Raw genomic sequence first — 16,138 nt, 5'->3', positions numbered from 1 at the left:
GACTTTTTATTTTCTTCTTTCATCTATGTGTTGACTTTTTGAAATCAGACTGAGCCGCCTGGACTCTTGAGTATATTATATTCAGGTCCATGGAGTAGCCCTGTGGGTATTTTTGATTATTTGCCGACGACACTGAGCTCAAGGTCTTTAGGTGGCCCAGGCAAGCAGCAGAATTGAAAATGGGGTTTGTGGGTCATAACTGCCTTTGGATGTATTCATTTCCCTTCTCCTACCACGAGGAATACGTGACAGAAGCCACTAACGGGAAGGTGGCTTTATTTTGGGTCATGGTTTCAGGGACTATATAGCTCATCATGGTGGAAAAGGTATGGTGTTGTGGCTCAGTCCATGGTAGTGGGAAATTGTGGAAGGGAAGCTGGGCTGTAAGCCTCAAAAGGCTGCCGTCCAGTGATCTACCTCTGTCATCCCCAATCCTTATCCCAAAGGTCCCATGACCTTTCCCCTGGCCTCCCAAGCTGTGGACCAAGTTCCCTAAAATACATGCAGTAGAGATCACTTGATATTCAAACCACACTGTGGAGGAACCTGCCGGAGGCTTGAAAGTGTGAGCAGAGTTCTCACCAGTGTTTGTGCCTGGGTGAACACATGTGCACCAAGTATGTGCATGAAATCAGAAGGCATCAGCACGCCTACAACCAGAGTTATAGACCATTGTAAACGGACACCTGGGTACCAGGAACCAAACCTGGCCCTCTGGAAAAGCAGCAAGTGTCCCTAACTGCTGAGCCACCTCCCAAGCTTCCAGAGCAGTGGGTCTTAACCTGTGGGGTCAGGATCACATATCACATATCTTGCATATCAGTTATCACATATCCTGCATGTCAGATATCACATATCCTGCATATCAGATATTTGCCTTAAGATTCATGAAAGTAGCAAGATTACAGTTATGAAGTAACAAAAACATAATTTTGTGGTTGAGGTCACCACAGCATGAAGCCTGTTTTAAAGGGTCACAGTGTTAGGAAGGTTGAGAGCTACTGATCCAGGATTTTAAAAATGATACTGCAAGCTTTGTGATGAGAAATAAACCACCTCTCCCATAAAGAGCAAGTTCCCTACTTACAGCCATGGGAAACTTCTGAAGTTTTCCTTAATTGGCCTGAATTTGATAAATTCTCTCAGTTACCATCCATGAAGGATGGGCTAAAAGAAAACAAACAAAAAAGTGTGTGGAGAGAATCCCAATATCGGGTTCTGGCCTTGGCCTTCACATTTAAATATGGTCATGACAGACAGTAAAACCACTGTTTTCCCATATAGACAAGAATACTTTTGTTTCTACATAACATAGGAATAAGAGGAAACTATTTTATCCTCATTGAAATTCATATATATATATATATATATATATATGTAGTTGGGACAGTTTTGAATGAATGAGATAAGGTCCAAAATATATCTAATGAGGAAAGTATTTACTTTGAATTCCATTTTGGCCTTTGCTTGCCTCTCCTCATATCTATCTGCAGCCACTGTTGTCATGAGTCTACAGTTCCGTGCTACATTGATTAAATGTCCAACACCCTTGGGTAAGAATGAGTAGGATGAGTGACAGTTGAGTGGAGAAGAGGAACGCTCCCTTGCAAGGAGTGACAGCCCTCTAGTTACAGGAACTGGCTTCCTGAGACTTTGAGGCACTCGCAGCTAAGAGTTGGGAATAAAAAAATACTATGTATCTAATAGTGAGAGGTTTGGGAGTCCTTAGACACAAACAGAACTGCTTAGGAACAAATTGTAGCTCTGTATCAGCTAGGGTACACCATGAACCAGAGGCTTGAAGGACATCAGTGCCTCCTGCTTGGCATAGCTGCTACCTCACTTCGTGAGCACGCGGTCAGCAGCAGCGCTTAAATTATGGCTCTGTCTCTGAGAACTAGGTCTGAGGAGAGTAGTGGAGCGGCTGACCTGAAGAGGCAGAGCGCACTTAACATGAGCGGTTTTTCAAGCAAAACCCTTGATCACGTTGACTTAGAGGGCCTTATTTTGTTAGCATCCTCCATTCCCTCTGGCTGGTCCACTCTTTCTGCCTCCTCTTCCACAGGGAGTAACCAAGAAAATTTATATAATAACAGTATAACGTCGTGAGCCTAGGTGTGATGGTTGCATCCCCTTTAGTTTTGCAGAAATGAAAGGAATGTGAAGGGTCGATGTAGCTTTACAAGTTCTCATCAGAAACCTGAGAATGGAATCTGGAGGCCTTGCACGGCTAGCTTCTGGGTTCTCTGCCTCAGTTTCCTAACGGCTTTCCATGAGTTAGAATGTGTAACCCAGTAGTGCTGGGAGAGAATGGGTCTTGAGTTCTGTCACAGGGGCGGCTCCTGACAGCACAGTTGCGGTGTGGGGTCCACAGAATCATGCCGGACACTCATTGCTTTTCCAGAAAGTATCCCTTCTTGAAACATTTTGAGCTCTGTTCTGTGAGAAGCTGGCTACACTGGAGGAGCAAGTAATTTTTCTTACAGATCTAACAAAAACAAACCTAAGGGAAACTCCCTCGGTGCTGTGGCCTTTGACTCCACAGAAGAATGAAGGCAACCCTTAATTGCACGCTTGCTTGGATGGGTTGTTTATCCCGAAGGGCACTAAATCCTAGCTCGGAGAAAGGATTTTCTACGGAGAATAGTCAACCCAGATAGATGGGACTACTGGTATTAGACACCCTGAGTTTTTCAAGCTGCGTTGATTTTGAGTGTGAGCTCCTGAGTGCTACTCATAGGATCTCAGCAAGACGGCCTAAGAAAATGACTTAATTTTTCCCTTGCTTTATGTTTCTCCATATAAAATGCAACAGAACCTCTGTTTTAGAGTTATCGTGGGACATAATCTAAAAAGGTAAGCATTGTTATGGTAATATGACTTTCCCGTGACTCTTCAGCAAGAACTGAGGGAGCATGGCTCCAGACAGTGATTGCTTCCTGGTGTGACCCCTTGGAAGGAAGAGGAGGACATGTGAGATGGAGGCATGGATCCTGAGCTCTTGCGCGACCTCGCCGGGCTTTGCTGTGACTTCCTTGTTTAGTGTCTTGTACACTTTTAGGGAACTGCTTGGAACTTTCCTGTCTCTGCTTTGTTCTTGGTGGTTACTAGGACCTATCTGCTGTTCCTTTCCGCTCATGGAGGTCAGGGCTGGATCTCCCTCTGGTTCCTGGATTGGATTAGACACTGTTATCAGCAACATGACCTCTGATTCTTAATTCTGTTACCTTCCTGGCCCCTTGATAGCACGGTGACCTCTGGATCCCCACACAGAGCATGCTCAGGAGTGATAAGTGAGGACCATTTCACCGTCTTTTTAAATCTGCTGCATTTTCCTTTATAACAGAGTAAGACTATATCTTGTGGAACCTAAGTTCCTTTCTCAAGTTCCATGCAGAAGAAAAGGCTTACAAATCCCCATTTACTTTCTGTTTTCTCCCCAGTCTATTTAATAACACCTTCTAAGCCCAGCAAGGGGAAAAAAAACCAGAACACAAGTGTCCTTTGTTCTTGGGTTCAAAGGTGATCTGCACACCTGTCGGGTCAGAGGTTAAGAGTATCTTACAGTGCCCAGCTGTGGAGTTATGCATGTGGGGAGCAGAAAATAATATTTTAGAGACATGAAACACAAAACAGTATGTAAGAAATCCTTTCCATTACTACATGAGTCAAGTTGTAAAAAGGATCTTGTATTCACCAATGACTGAAAATGAAAGTTTGCTCCTACTGGTAATAGTCTGTAAATTATAGCATATACATCTATGACTATTTCATACATCTCAACCCTACATGTATTTAAGCTTGTCACTAAAAAGGAAATTTGTTATGTCCAGGTATCTGAAACTTCTACATGAAAGAGACCTTGAGAGAGGTCTCCCAGAGTTTGACAGTATTTCTAAAAAGAAATTATACCATACAAATAATAAAACGTTATGAAGTTCAGGGCCCCAAGGGAACGATAAGGGAAAACTCACTGGATATGCCACAGGATAAAATAAATTCTTTCTACTTTCTTTTCAGAAAAATGATATCCCCAAATTGATACCATATGAGAGGCTGCCTGGAGATTCTACAGTTAAGAAATCAGGAAAATGTTTAGGAAAATATTTCAAACGTGAATCAGTTGAAAAATTATTTTTTGTGTGTATGCTTGTGATATCTGTGGTATGCGTTGACTGGATGAAATGTGGGGTGGGTTTGTTTTTTTTTTTAAACTTGAACATTAAATTTCATAATTTTACTTAAAGACGTTCTTCATGTTTGTAGATAAAAATTCTGAATCTGTTCCTAATGGGAGCTGCCTGACCCATAACCCACTGTCAATGGTCACCTGTGGATATCTGGGCAAACCTTTGGGAACATGTCACGCAGGTGAATGTGACATATTGCTACTGTCTTCAAACAAAACAGAATTAAGAAGTGTTTTGCTTTGTTGTGTTTCTGACACAGGATTTTCCTTTGAAGCCCAGACTGGCTTCATAGACGCTTCTGTCTCCGCCATCTGAGTTCCGGGACTCCAGGCATACACCACCATGCCTGGCAGAACCATTGCTTTGGACAGTGGAAACGAACAGATTGCTGTCACCTGAACCCAGTGTTTATTATGATGCATTTACTTGCGAGTTTACATCGTATAATTTATAGAGTGGCATTAAGCTATGTGTTTGTTATCTATTGCTGCTTGGAAAACTACATTAAAACCATGTCTTCAAACAACTAGCATTTTATTATATTTTATATTATATTTATTATATTTTACTAAGCCCCCCCACCCCCAACAGCAGTCAGGACGAGACTGAAAGGAAACTATTTGCTGAATCTCTCAGCAGGCAGGGGCATTTAAGCAAAAAAAAAAAACTGTTACATGAAATGGGAAGAAGGGACTTATATTCAAATTGGCTATAGTAGAAGACAGATTTCAAAGATGCTGGGCATGAAGGGACACGGCATTAAACTGTCACAAAGTATTGGGGGTTAGATGAGATTTAGCCACCAAAGCACAGTGGTGAAACCAAGATTCTTTAGGGAAACCAAGATTCAATAGGCTGTGAGGGCAATGGACTCTAAGGGCACTGTGGTGGCGGAACAGCTCTGCAACCAGCCAGCCAGTAAGTTTTTAAGGGTTAATTATGCCTGGGTGTGAGACAGGAAGATTTGGTTGTCCTGCGGTTGTGAATAAAGTATGTTGATTATAAGGATACGAATGCAGACATTATCTTTATGATAAGAGATACGGATCTGCAGTTTCTCTATGAAGTCCGAGTTTCCCACCAACTTCAAAAGCATCCCCTAGGGTGGACAGGCAGGCTGTGGCAGTAGAGACCATTCAGTATCCTGTTCTCGGAGGATCTGAAAGCACAAGGTGATGTTTGCTTCACGTTGTAAGCTAAGCACCATTTTCTCTGTCACGGTTTCCGCTCATTTACTACTTTTGAGAAAAGTGCTAGAGAGTGCACTATAGTTCCCAGAAAGCCCTTCCAGGAATTATTTTGTATGAAGATCACGATGTAAGAACCACTGCTATGCGCCCTTCCAAAAATATTCAGGCGGTTGTAGTTGATGGATTTAACTTTTGCTGTCCTATTCATCTGTAATACTTAGAAGATTTAAACTATTGATCGTGTGTTTGCGTGTCCCATGGCACACATGCGGAGGCTGGCAACAACTTTTGAGAGTTGGTCGTATTCTCTTTTACCATGGGTGTTTGGGGTTGAACTTAAGTGTCCAGGTTTGTATGGCAAGGGTCTTTAACCCTTGAGCCATCCTGCCAGCCCTAAACTGTTAATACTTCACTGACTGCAAGATCCTTTGGGATTCTGTAGCAGTCATTTGTTGGAGAGATGATCCCTGCTTCATCCAGGAGAGTGCGTCCCATGGACGCCGTTGGTCTGGACTTCAATGGCTCCTGTGGAAATAGTCTTGCAGGCATCCAGAACCCATGCAGCCAGCTGTCTAGTGGCCTGAGTGACTATAGATTTCCAGACAATGTCATGAGAGAAGACATATTTAAAAACACGGGTAATCCAAACAGAAAAAAAAAAAACAAAAAAACCAGGTTGGGTCTCAGCAGTTCAGTTTACTAGTCATATAAACCGGAACAAGATCTGCAGCCTTCCTTTTTAAGCTTCAGTGTCTGTTTCTGTGAAAGGCTAGGAGTCTGATGTCTCGTTCTTGTCTCGTGGAATTATTCTGCAGGAAAACCAATAGTGATAGCTCTCATTTATTGACATGTATTACCAGCAGGCCAAAGGCTTTATTTACATCACCTGTGATCACCGTGAAAACTGCTGGGCAGAGACCTTCACAGCAGAGGGACTGAGATCAGAAAGCTTAATTATATTTTCAGGTGCATAAAGCCAAGAGGCGGAGCTGATGTTCTTTTCACTGTGTCTTATGGCTACATCTCCATTTATTTGTGTGAAACTCATGTGTCCCAGTTTGAGACATTGCACCTCTAGATGAATATGGGCTGGAGGGACCATTGGCTTTCTCTGGCATTCATGAAGGATAGAAGTCCCTTGTTCTGGGAAGAAATGGGCCCCTAAATCTTAGAAGCAAGCCCAGGTAGAAAATGCTCTATTTGGGAGCTGAAGAGATGGCTCAGCGGCTAAGAGCGCATAGTGTTCTTTCAGAGGACCCTGGTTCAATTCCCACCACTTACACAGCAGCTCACAACGACTATCTGTAACTCTAGTTCCAGGGAGCCTAATGCCCTCGCACAGACAAATGTGCAGGCAAGACGCCGATGCACATGAAATAAAAATAAATAAAAAAAGAGTAAATGAACAATAAACATTCACAAAAGTAAAGGGAAGAAAAGCACGCCCAACTTTCTGCCCCATAAAGATTGGCCTCAAGAGGATTGGATCCCCAGAGCGGTGCTATTGAGGGGTGGGGGCATTTACTATATTATAATTTAATTATAATAAATTAATATTATATTTAATATTGTATATTAAATGTATTTTTTAAAAATAAAAGTTTGACTCATCTTGATTCAGGTGTAGTGACTGAAGAGTATAAAAGGGGTAGGTTTAGAGCTCTAGGTAAGAGGAATAGCAAAAAGAAGTTTTCTTAAACAAAAAAACTAGGGAAGGAAAAAGAGAAAAAGAGAGACATAGGGGGTAGTGTGGAGGAGTGAAGGGGAGAGAGTGAAGAAAAGAGAGAAAGAGAGGGAGGGAAGAAAAACATAAGGGCTAGCAGAAGCCTTGACTAATAGATTCCTTAGTAAAAGTGAGGGAAGAAAGCCATGCAGGCCCCTGCTATACTGGATGTTTGCATCATTCAAGAAGGATTACTCTGAGCAGCAGAGGGTGAGCTTACATGGGAGAGAACACAGGTCAGAATGCTCTCTGGTAGCCATGTGTGGTTAACTGTAACAACGTTCATCTTGCAAAAGCTATGCTTTTATTTTGACAGTAGAAATGACTTGCTGAAGGCTTGAATTCTTAACTATTCTGTGAATTAACAGCTTCTTTATTCCATGTGCCTCTCGTCTGATGGGTAGTTGACAGTAGACAGACCATTTTGGAACCATCCTTTCAAGGCTTTTCCCCTCTCATTGTCTAATCTCTCTGAAAAAGCATTGTGTTCTTGGGAATAATAACATCTCGATGAACAGAGCTTTCCAAACTGTACATCACAGAGATAGAGCAGCAGAGTTGCACAAGTCTGCCTGGAGGAGCCTGCCATTCCGGGTGGGAATGCTAATTACCCTTCGGATTATGTTGCTGGTTCAGATTTCAGAATTAGAGCATCAGTTATTCCTCAAACAGTGCCAGGAGCGTGAGGATATCCACATGTAACCTTATCTCCTTTTCCCTTTAACATCTCTTTCCAAGTTTTTCTGTATCCGAACATGTTTTACATGGCTGGATCTTTAATTATTTTGCATTAACCTGATATTATGTTTCCTCTAGTGCTATGTGTATGACAGTGATTCTTTATAACGTTGCAGTAATATGTGGAATGCATGTTTGTATTAATCCTTAATTTATTAGAAAGATAATGCCTTACTCTGTAAAATGAATATCCATTTTGTTTGCACTTTGAATAGTTGTAGGTTCAGGCATGTTGAGGCAAATGTTCAGGTATGCTCGCCCATGAGGAGATGTATGGAGGCCAGAGGGGGATACTGTGTGTCTTTCTTAATTGATCCATCATCTTATTTTTTGAGACATTCTCTCATTGACCCTAGAGTACACTATTGGCTAGACTGCTGGGTCAGAAGGCTCCAGTATCTGCCTGTCCCTGCTCATTTTCCAGGTCAGCTGGCAAGGTTATGCACACGCCTGTACCATAGCACACAGAGTATTTCTGTGGGTACTGGGGGTCTGCACTCAGGTTCTCATGCTGTGCACGAGTGTATATGTGTATACTCACATACTTTTGTGCATATTAGAAATCCTGAGTCTATATCAACACCTGAAATCAAAGCTGTTCCATAAGAGTCTTTTCGCCTTCCCTCTTTCATTATTTTTAGGACTCCTCTTTCTCATTGACAACCATGGCTCTTCACCATGTGAAGACATTTTTAGCTCATCTGCGTTATCTTGTAATAAATCTAAATGAATTCAGGTTTAATTGTTGGTGTAGTCAGGCTTCCCAATGCTGTGACAAAACACTGGTCAAAAAAACAACTGGAGGAAGAAATGGTTTGTTTCAGTTTACAGTTTAATGTCTGTCATCCAGGGAAGTCAGGGCAGGACCTCAAAGCAGGAACTGAGGCAGGGACCATGGAAGAGCGAATGCGGTTACTGGAAGTCAGTTACTTGCTTGCTCCCTGTGGCTTGCTCAGCTGACTTTCTTATGCCACCTTGGACTACCTGTCCAGGGGTGGTGCCCAGAGGCCTGGGCCCTCCAATCATTAACCAGGAGCATGCCCTACATACTTGCCTACAGGCCTTACATATGGAAACATTTTCTCAGTTAAAAGTTACTCCAAGATGCCAAGCTGTGTGTCAAGTTGACATAAAAACTAGCCAGCACAATTGCATTGTCTATAGCTCTATAAAAAGATTAAAAAAAAAAAAGTTCTGATTTTGAGTGTGTTCTTTCCTGACTTTGAATAAGATTAAGAAATAGGTATGGTCCAATATTATATTTGGAAATTACTAGGATTATTTGAATTTTCTGTACTCTCCTTTTCAAAATGATTATCATTAATTTTAAATTAATTTGAAATTGTTTGCAATTTTCACTTCCATGTATAGTCCTTTTTTTTTTTTTTGAAAAAAAAATACACCTATTTTGAAAACACTTTTCAAAAGTTAGTGTTATATACAAAAAGGTACATTCTGAGAAGTGTCATTCCACCTGGCCACAGAGAAATATAATTCCTTCTACCATTGGAATGCATGTTATCACTTGCTAATTAGCCTTCTTAGATGTCTTTTTGAATAGGCAAATAGACACGTGTATTTTGTTATTCTGTCACCATACAAAAAAGAGCATGCTACATGCTTTTTTCATGTAATTTGCCTTTTTCCTCCCTGTAAGAGTTTCTCTTGGAAATCGCTCCAGATTAATTCACAGTGTTTTTTTTTTTTTTTTTTTTTTCTTATAAGAGTTTCAAAATGATCCGATATGAGTTTTTTTAATCACTGTTTCTTGAGCTTGGACATCTAGTGTTCAGTCTCTCAAAGCTGCAGGAGCTGTGGCAGTGGACAACCTTGGACATAACATGCTCTGCTGTTGGGAGCCAGAGACTTAGAGTTTGGTGCGCAGGTGAATGGACAGAAATGCAATACAGGCTTTGTGGCTGTTTCAAAAAGCATAGGGTCATCCCGCTCTGCGTTCTCCTCGGTGACTTATGAGAAGAGGTCTCTGAACGTCTTTGCTAGGTCAGTGTTATCGTTAAGTTTGAATTTTTGCCAAGTTGTGTGTGAAGAAGTTGCTATTTATCATTTTAGTGTTTCTCATATGAATAAAAAGGGCAACTTTTTTATGTTTGAGGGCCATTTTTAGACATTTTGAGTGACTTTGTGGATGTCTTCTGCCCATTTTTATCCTCTGAAATTAAACAAGGTTCAAGTTGCCAATTTGGCAGTGTGTCTTTTGATATGACTCATGCTAACTGCAGGCAGGACAACAGAAGTTTTGTGGATTAGCTGTGAATTGAACCCCGTAGACACTCTCAATACCAAGCAGGGCACTGGGACAGTGACGATCAGATCGTAGGAGGTCCTCTGCTGTCCTTCCAACAGGGCACCTGCTACTGAGGCGGGCCAGGCCGCACCTGCAGCTCTGCAAAGCTCTGATTTACAGAAAGATTGTTTTGCAGATTCAATAACTCACTTGTAAAGTACTTTAAGCAGTGCCGGGAACAGGAAGCATTCCATAGATAGAAGATCATGGTCTCAGAATGCTGATTTGATCCCATGAAGATGCTTTAGCCTAGCACTGTGGAACCTGGAAGTTTAGAAGCATTAGGTGAATCAGTAGGGGATTCAGAATTTTATTTCATCTATTCACCAACTTATCCGTTCTTGAACACTCCATAAGGGGAATGAACCCCATTTTGTTTGTCCGTTTTAATCACTTGTATCTTTGGTATCCCAGAACAAGATGACTGTGTGGAATCAAAGAATGAAGGAACCAGTGAGGGACTGGAGAATGAGGCAGAGAAACAGAAAGAGAAAAGGCAGACTTGTAAAAGCCTTTGTCAACTGCAGTTTGGCCTTTACCCACAGCAGTGCAACCCCATGATCCCATTTGTATGTAAAAAATCTCAAACCTGCGGCTGGGTGAAGAGTCTACAGGAGAAGGAAAATACCTTGTTACAGGGGACTTGGGGGAGATAGGAGGTTGAGTGAAGATACGGCTAGGGTGGTGCTGGAGAGGAAGCGTTAGGGAGAGATTCAGCAGTTGCAATGACAATATAAGACTTGTTGGGTGGAGAGAGAAGTCTGGGATGTGTCTCTTTGGTTTGAACAGAAGAGAGGTAACTATAATGAAGGTGGCTTTTAAAACTTGGATTTGACCGTGGGTCCGTGTTCGTTCTGTGATGACCTGAGGTAGGTTTCTCTCTATTCACTGGAGCCAGGAGGTGTGGATCTGTCTGAGGCACTGTAGCGGAGCTGATGAGATGTCAGTGTCTGATAGTAGAACCCCGTCTGAAGACCAGCTGGCCAGCGGCACAGCTTTGGGAAGGACTACCTTTCCCAGGATGTCTGATAGCGTGTGCTCTGTGCCACGTAACCGCTGACAATAAGTGGGAGTTCGGTCTTTGAAGGCAAAAACCCTCATCTCGGCATCTTCTTTCATGCCCAAGGTAGTAACTGCACACTGCAGAGTGTACACTCTCTAATAGGTATCACAGAGAGAAATTGTGAAAGAAAATCTAAAGTCAGGCGTGGAGGTCCAGGCCTTTAATCCCAGCACTCAAGAGGCAGGGGCAGGCAAGCTCTGTGAATTCCAGGCCAGCCTTGTCTGTAAAGTGGGTTCCAGGATAGCCAAGGCTGTTACGCAGAGAAACTATGTCCTGGAAAACCACCACCACCACCTCCACCACCACCAAACAAAAAGAAAAGAAACAAAGAAACGAAACGAAAGGAAAAGCAAGCAAGCACCTTATTAGGTTGCTCAGGAAACATGGAACAGAGTGCAGAAGGAGCTCACAATCTGTGTCTCCAAAGATAGAGAACAGGTGACTTAATAATCCCCAGACAGTTCAACAGAAGCCCATCTGCAATGATGCCCTCCAAAGTTTGATGACACTAACGTTTTGTTCTAGAGGATCTGTGGAATTAAAGGTTGCAAAGTTTAGGTTTAAGAGATCTGGACAAGACAGTCATTTGGACACCCGGCCTCCCACTTTGACTAGAGAAAAGGAATTTCTCATGCAGCCGTGGTTGTGGTACAAATTCGCGAGACTAGGAACTGTGTTCCACAGATGCCTCCACAGGTTGACATGTCTGTTATAAAGTTTCTCGAACTTTCTACATGATGCCAGTGGATCCCCGGAAGAAGGTTCATCACAGTTAGGAAAGGATGGGTCAGAATTTCTTCTTTTTGAGTTTCAGATATGCATAGTTGAGAGGGTAAAGTAGCCTCAGAAGCCGATGGGGAGCCAATGCAAACAAATTGTAGGATAGTGGTGGAAAGAGAAACCCTTTCTGTGTCGGGCAAAGAAAATATCAAGAGAAGCCAGACACTGGCTTCTCAGGGAAGAGGGCTGGGGATAAGAAAGCTAGGAGGGAAAGGATGCGACTAGTAACCTCACGTGCAGAGTCAACGTTAGAGATGGACTTGATTCTTGGGAGATGCCTTCTCCGCTCTGCGGCAAGGGGTGTGTGGCCCCGAGAGCGGGAAGGTGGGGGCGGGATGGTGCCGGCCGCCGTGGGGGTCCCCCCCCAACTCTTCCTAGAAGTCTGAGAGCTGCGGAGCCCCGCGGCAGGGTGGCCGGGGCGGAGGCGGAGCGAAGGCGCGGATGGGCGTGGCTGGGCGTGGTCGGGCCGCGTAGGGCCGCGCAAGTCAGAGGGCGGCGCTAGGACCCGCAGGCCGCCCCGCCGGCTCCCGGGAGGTTGATAAAGCGGCGGCGGCGTTTGACGTCAGTGGGGAGTTAATTTTAAATCGGTACAAGATGGCGGAGGGGGACGAGGCAGCGCGAAGGCAGCAGCCGCAGCAGGGGCTGAGGCGCCGGCGGCAGAGCAGCGACTCGAGCGTCGGGGTTAACCACGTCTCGTCTACGACCTCCCTAGGTACGGCGGGGCCGAGGCCACGGGGGTCCGGGAGTCGGGGAGGCTGCTGCCGCTCGGGCTGGCGGGCACCGGTCGCCCGCTGGGGTCGGAGCCCGCGGCTGGCTGGGCTCGGCTCGGCTCTGGCCGCCGCGGCCGCCCGTTCGCTCGCACGCTCGCTCTCGGGGCCTAGCCGCAGCCGCGCCCCGCGCTCCGCCGCGCGGCCCGAGAGGGCGGCCCCGCGGGCCTCGGCTCTCCCAGCTGCCGGAGGAACGGGCAGCCCGGCCCCCTGCCCGCCGCCCGCCGCCGCGTGGCCGCGCCGCGGTGTCCGCCCCGACCCAAGGGGGCGGCCTTGAGCCGGGGCCACGGGGCCGGGACGCGCGGAGGTCGGCGGGCGCGACGGGGTCGGTCACCCGGCGGGCACTCGCTGCCCTCGGTGCCTGACGCGGGGCCGGGAAGGGAAGGGACGAGCGGGACACGCTGGGCCCCGCGGCGGCCGAGGACGCGGGAACCGCTGGCACCTGGCTGCCAGGTCTCACACACACACACACACACACACGCACACTCACACACGCACACTCACACACGCACACTCACACACACCCTTCCCGATGGGCGCCGCAGTCCGCAGGCCAGGGCTGGGGCCCCGGCTCAGCCTCAGCTTCACCCCGGCTCTTGGCTCCGCCAAACCCATCCGCACGAGTTGTGCCTGGAGATTGGCCGGGGTTGCAAGTGTTGGCTTCGGTTGTCAGACTGGGGTTAGGAGCCCTGGGGCTGCGAGTCATTCGCTTCAGGCTGCGAGTGTCTGGTTTGAAGTCACCTGATCCGTCGTTCCTGGGTTTTGCCGAATGTGAGCTCCTACTGTATGTGTGTGTCCATGGCGCCCCTACCCCGTCGGAGACGCAGTTGCGTTGGCAGCGCGGGGTTGTGTGTGTTGCTCTCACTCACAGCACCCCTATTTTTAGGAGTTTAGCATTTGATCTTTCACCGCGGTGCGAATTGAAGCACGAAGTCCTTATTGAGAGTTGCAACGGTTAAAGGCTTAAAAAAGTTTTTCAAAGGCTTAGAAATAGTAAGAGCTTAGGGTTAGATAGCCGAGGTCAAGATAAGCGTAAACATACCGGGTATGAGATCGCTTTTGTATTTACTTTTCCACAATCTGATAAAGGTTTTACTGGATGAAATTTAAAACATTTTGATTAAATATTTACCACAGACACTTTATAGAAAACTTCAGATTACATTTCATCATTTATGGTAGCTCTTGGACATAATGTCAGAGGTGAGAATAACTTAGAATTTTCGAAAGAGAAAAAGAAATGAGGTTTGTTACCTGTCAACTACACTCTTGTCAGAACTGTTTACAGTGCTAGCCTTCTGCCCTTGGAAATACTTCCAGAGAGGCTTTTTTAAAACTTTAGGTGGCTGATTGGTTTTGGAATCCGTGCGTGTGTGTGTGTGTGTGTGTGTGTGTGTGTGCTTGTGTGCGTGCGCGTGAGAACAGTTTGAGATGTAGTGTCAACATACTTGATGTATGCAATAGGAAAAGCATAGGCTCGATTCAGTCACGTTTAAGAGCATGTTTTTATGCTCTTGGACACTGAGAGGAGATGAGAGTCTTGGGACTTTTGCCTTTGGCTACTTTGAGATTTCTTTTTTCCACCCGTCTCCACCCCTTTCTTCCACACTTTCTACCCCCTAGATAAGAGAAAGGAAAGAGATCCCTGAATAAAGTCAGGGGTGGGAAAGGGGCGACATTATCGTTATCCTGCTGATTAGGGGTGTCCTTGGGGCAAGTTTGAGCTTCACTGTCAGGATATGTAATTTTTTTTTCTTGTTTCTTCTTTGTGCCCAACTATTTAACAACAACAAACGACCAACAACCCACACTGCCTCCTTTGCCTCTAGCATTTATATTACTGTCAGAAAACTCCCCAGAATTCCAACCATCACACAACCACAGAAACTGTCCGCAGCTGGGAAATCCTAGTCAGCGGCTGTGGACAGTCTGAAGCAGCCCGGTGTCCCACACCTGGGATTCAAGTGAAAACGTAGTCTTAAAATACTTTTGTGTTTCTTACAGAAACCAAGGCTCCAAAATTGTCATTACAGACTGTTGATAAGTAGCTCGACTACCATTTATTAACCGTTCTTCTGCTCATAGATCTCGGCCTTTCATTTGGTGGTCATGTGTGGAAGACTTTCACTTAGTAGCCATTCCTATCAAATGACTTCTAAGGCAGGTCGGACACCCGCTAGTTTGCTTCTGAGTCACCTGCATTACAAACTAAATTGTGTGCTTGTGTGAACTCACGTACAAAAAGAAAATAATCCCAAGACATTTCCCTCCATTTGTGGAAGATCAAACCGAGGGTCTTCCAAACATCAGGGTAAGCGCTAGATGTTACGCCCACCTCCAGAATGGATTTAGGATCCAACACTCCATGGGTTGTATGATTGACCGTCAAGTTGATAGGATTCTAGGAGTCTTTCTGTAGGTGCTCGTCTGTTGGGTAACGTGCTTTTGAAGTTCTGTGGAATTCTTCTTATGGGGAGAGGGAGAAGAAGCTGCTTTACAGTAAAGGGATTATTATAGGGAAATAAGGCAGGAGAGAAAATGAGACTGGAGCTGGAGCTGGAGCCCACAAAGGGGCACAGGCTTTCAGGGTTTTTATTGTTTTGTTTCTTTTTAAATATTTATTTTTAAAAATGTGTGTGTGCTTGCGTGTGTTAGTGTGTGCTCTAAGTATAGGTGCGCACAAAGGCCAGAGGTGTCAGATCCCTGGAGATGGAGTTAAGGGAGATTGTGAGCCATTTTATGTGGGTTTTTGGAACTGAGCATGGGTTCTCTGAAAGAGCAGTATGTTGTCTTCACTGAGCCACTTATTTCTATAGCCTTCTTTTTTAGTGTGGCTTTTAACTTTATGGTAAAATTTCTGATTATTTCCCCAAATAAAATTGTCACTTCCTCTCACAATGAATTCATTTCTGAAGTTTTGTTTCATCTCCTATTCTCTTTTGCCACCAAGATATGGAACCTGAACATTGGGTGACAGGTATTACACTTTAAAACCCCTGCATTTTATTTCTTAAAGCTCTCTGTTTTGAGGAGGGAGTTCAGTCACTGTTCCCACTGAAGGGAGTGTGTGCTGCTTCTCCAGTCACAGAGGCTTCTCAGGTACTTGCTCCATTTCTCACCAGGTGTAGAGGAGGTGAGGGCCATTCAGTGGATTGCTACATATGATCAGAGATGCCTGGCTGCTGTGGGAGTGAAGTCAGTGGGCTGGCCTTTCTTGTTTGTTTCCTTGTGGTGCTTAAGATTGATCCATGCCCTTGCCCGAAGGGCCAAGAGATTTGTCACAGAGCTGTAGTAGTCATACTACCCTTGAAATGAAAAGTAGGCAGGCCAAGGTGGGGTCTGTGCAAAGAGAAGGCAGTGGAGTAGGCCACCCTGCCTGTTA

General features: G+C 44.9%; 1 protein-coding gene across 3 annotated transcripts in view; it reads left to right on the top strand.

The window, feature by feature from the left end:
* The first annotated feature begins 12,492 nt into the window (after positions 1 to 12,492).
* Positions 12,493 to 16,138, top strand: part of Atl2 (atlastin GTPase 2) — a 43,720-nt gene continuing 40,074 nt past the window's right edge. For all 3 annotated transcript variants that reach the window (XM_021217638.2, XM_021217637.2, XM_021217639.2), the window contains exon 1: positions 12,493 to 12,701. In XM_021217638.2, coding sequence (XP_021073297.1) covers positions 12,584 to 12,701 — 118 coding nt within the window. In that variant the 5' untranslated portion in view covers positions 12,493 to 12,583. The remainder of the gene's footprint in view (positions 12,702 to 16,138) is intronic.

This window comes from Mus pahari, chromosome 18 (genome assembly GCF_900095145.1).
Source record: "Mus pahari chromosome 18, PAHARI_EIJ_v1.1, whole genome shotgun sequence".
In the NCBI taxonomy this organism is placed as follows: Eukaryota; Metazoa; Chordata; class Mammalia; order Rodentia; family Muridae; genus Mus; species Mus pahari.
The sequence above is the reverse complement of the archived record's forward strand: the minus strand, read 5'-3'. Positions and strand labels throughout refer to the sequence as shown.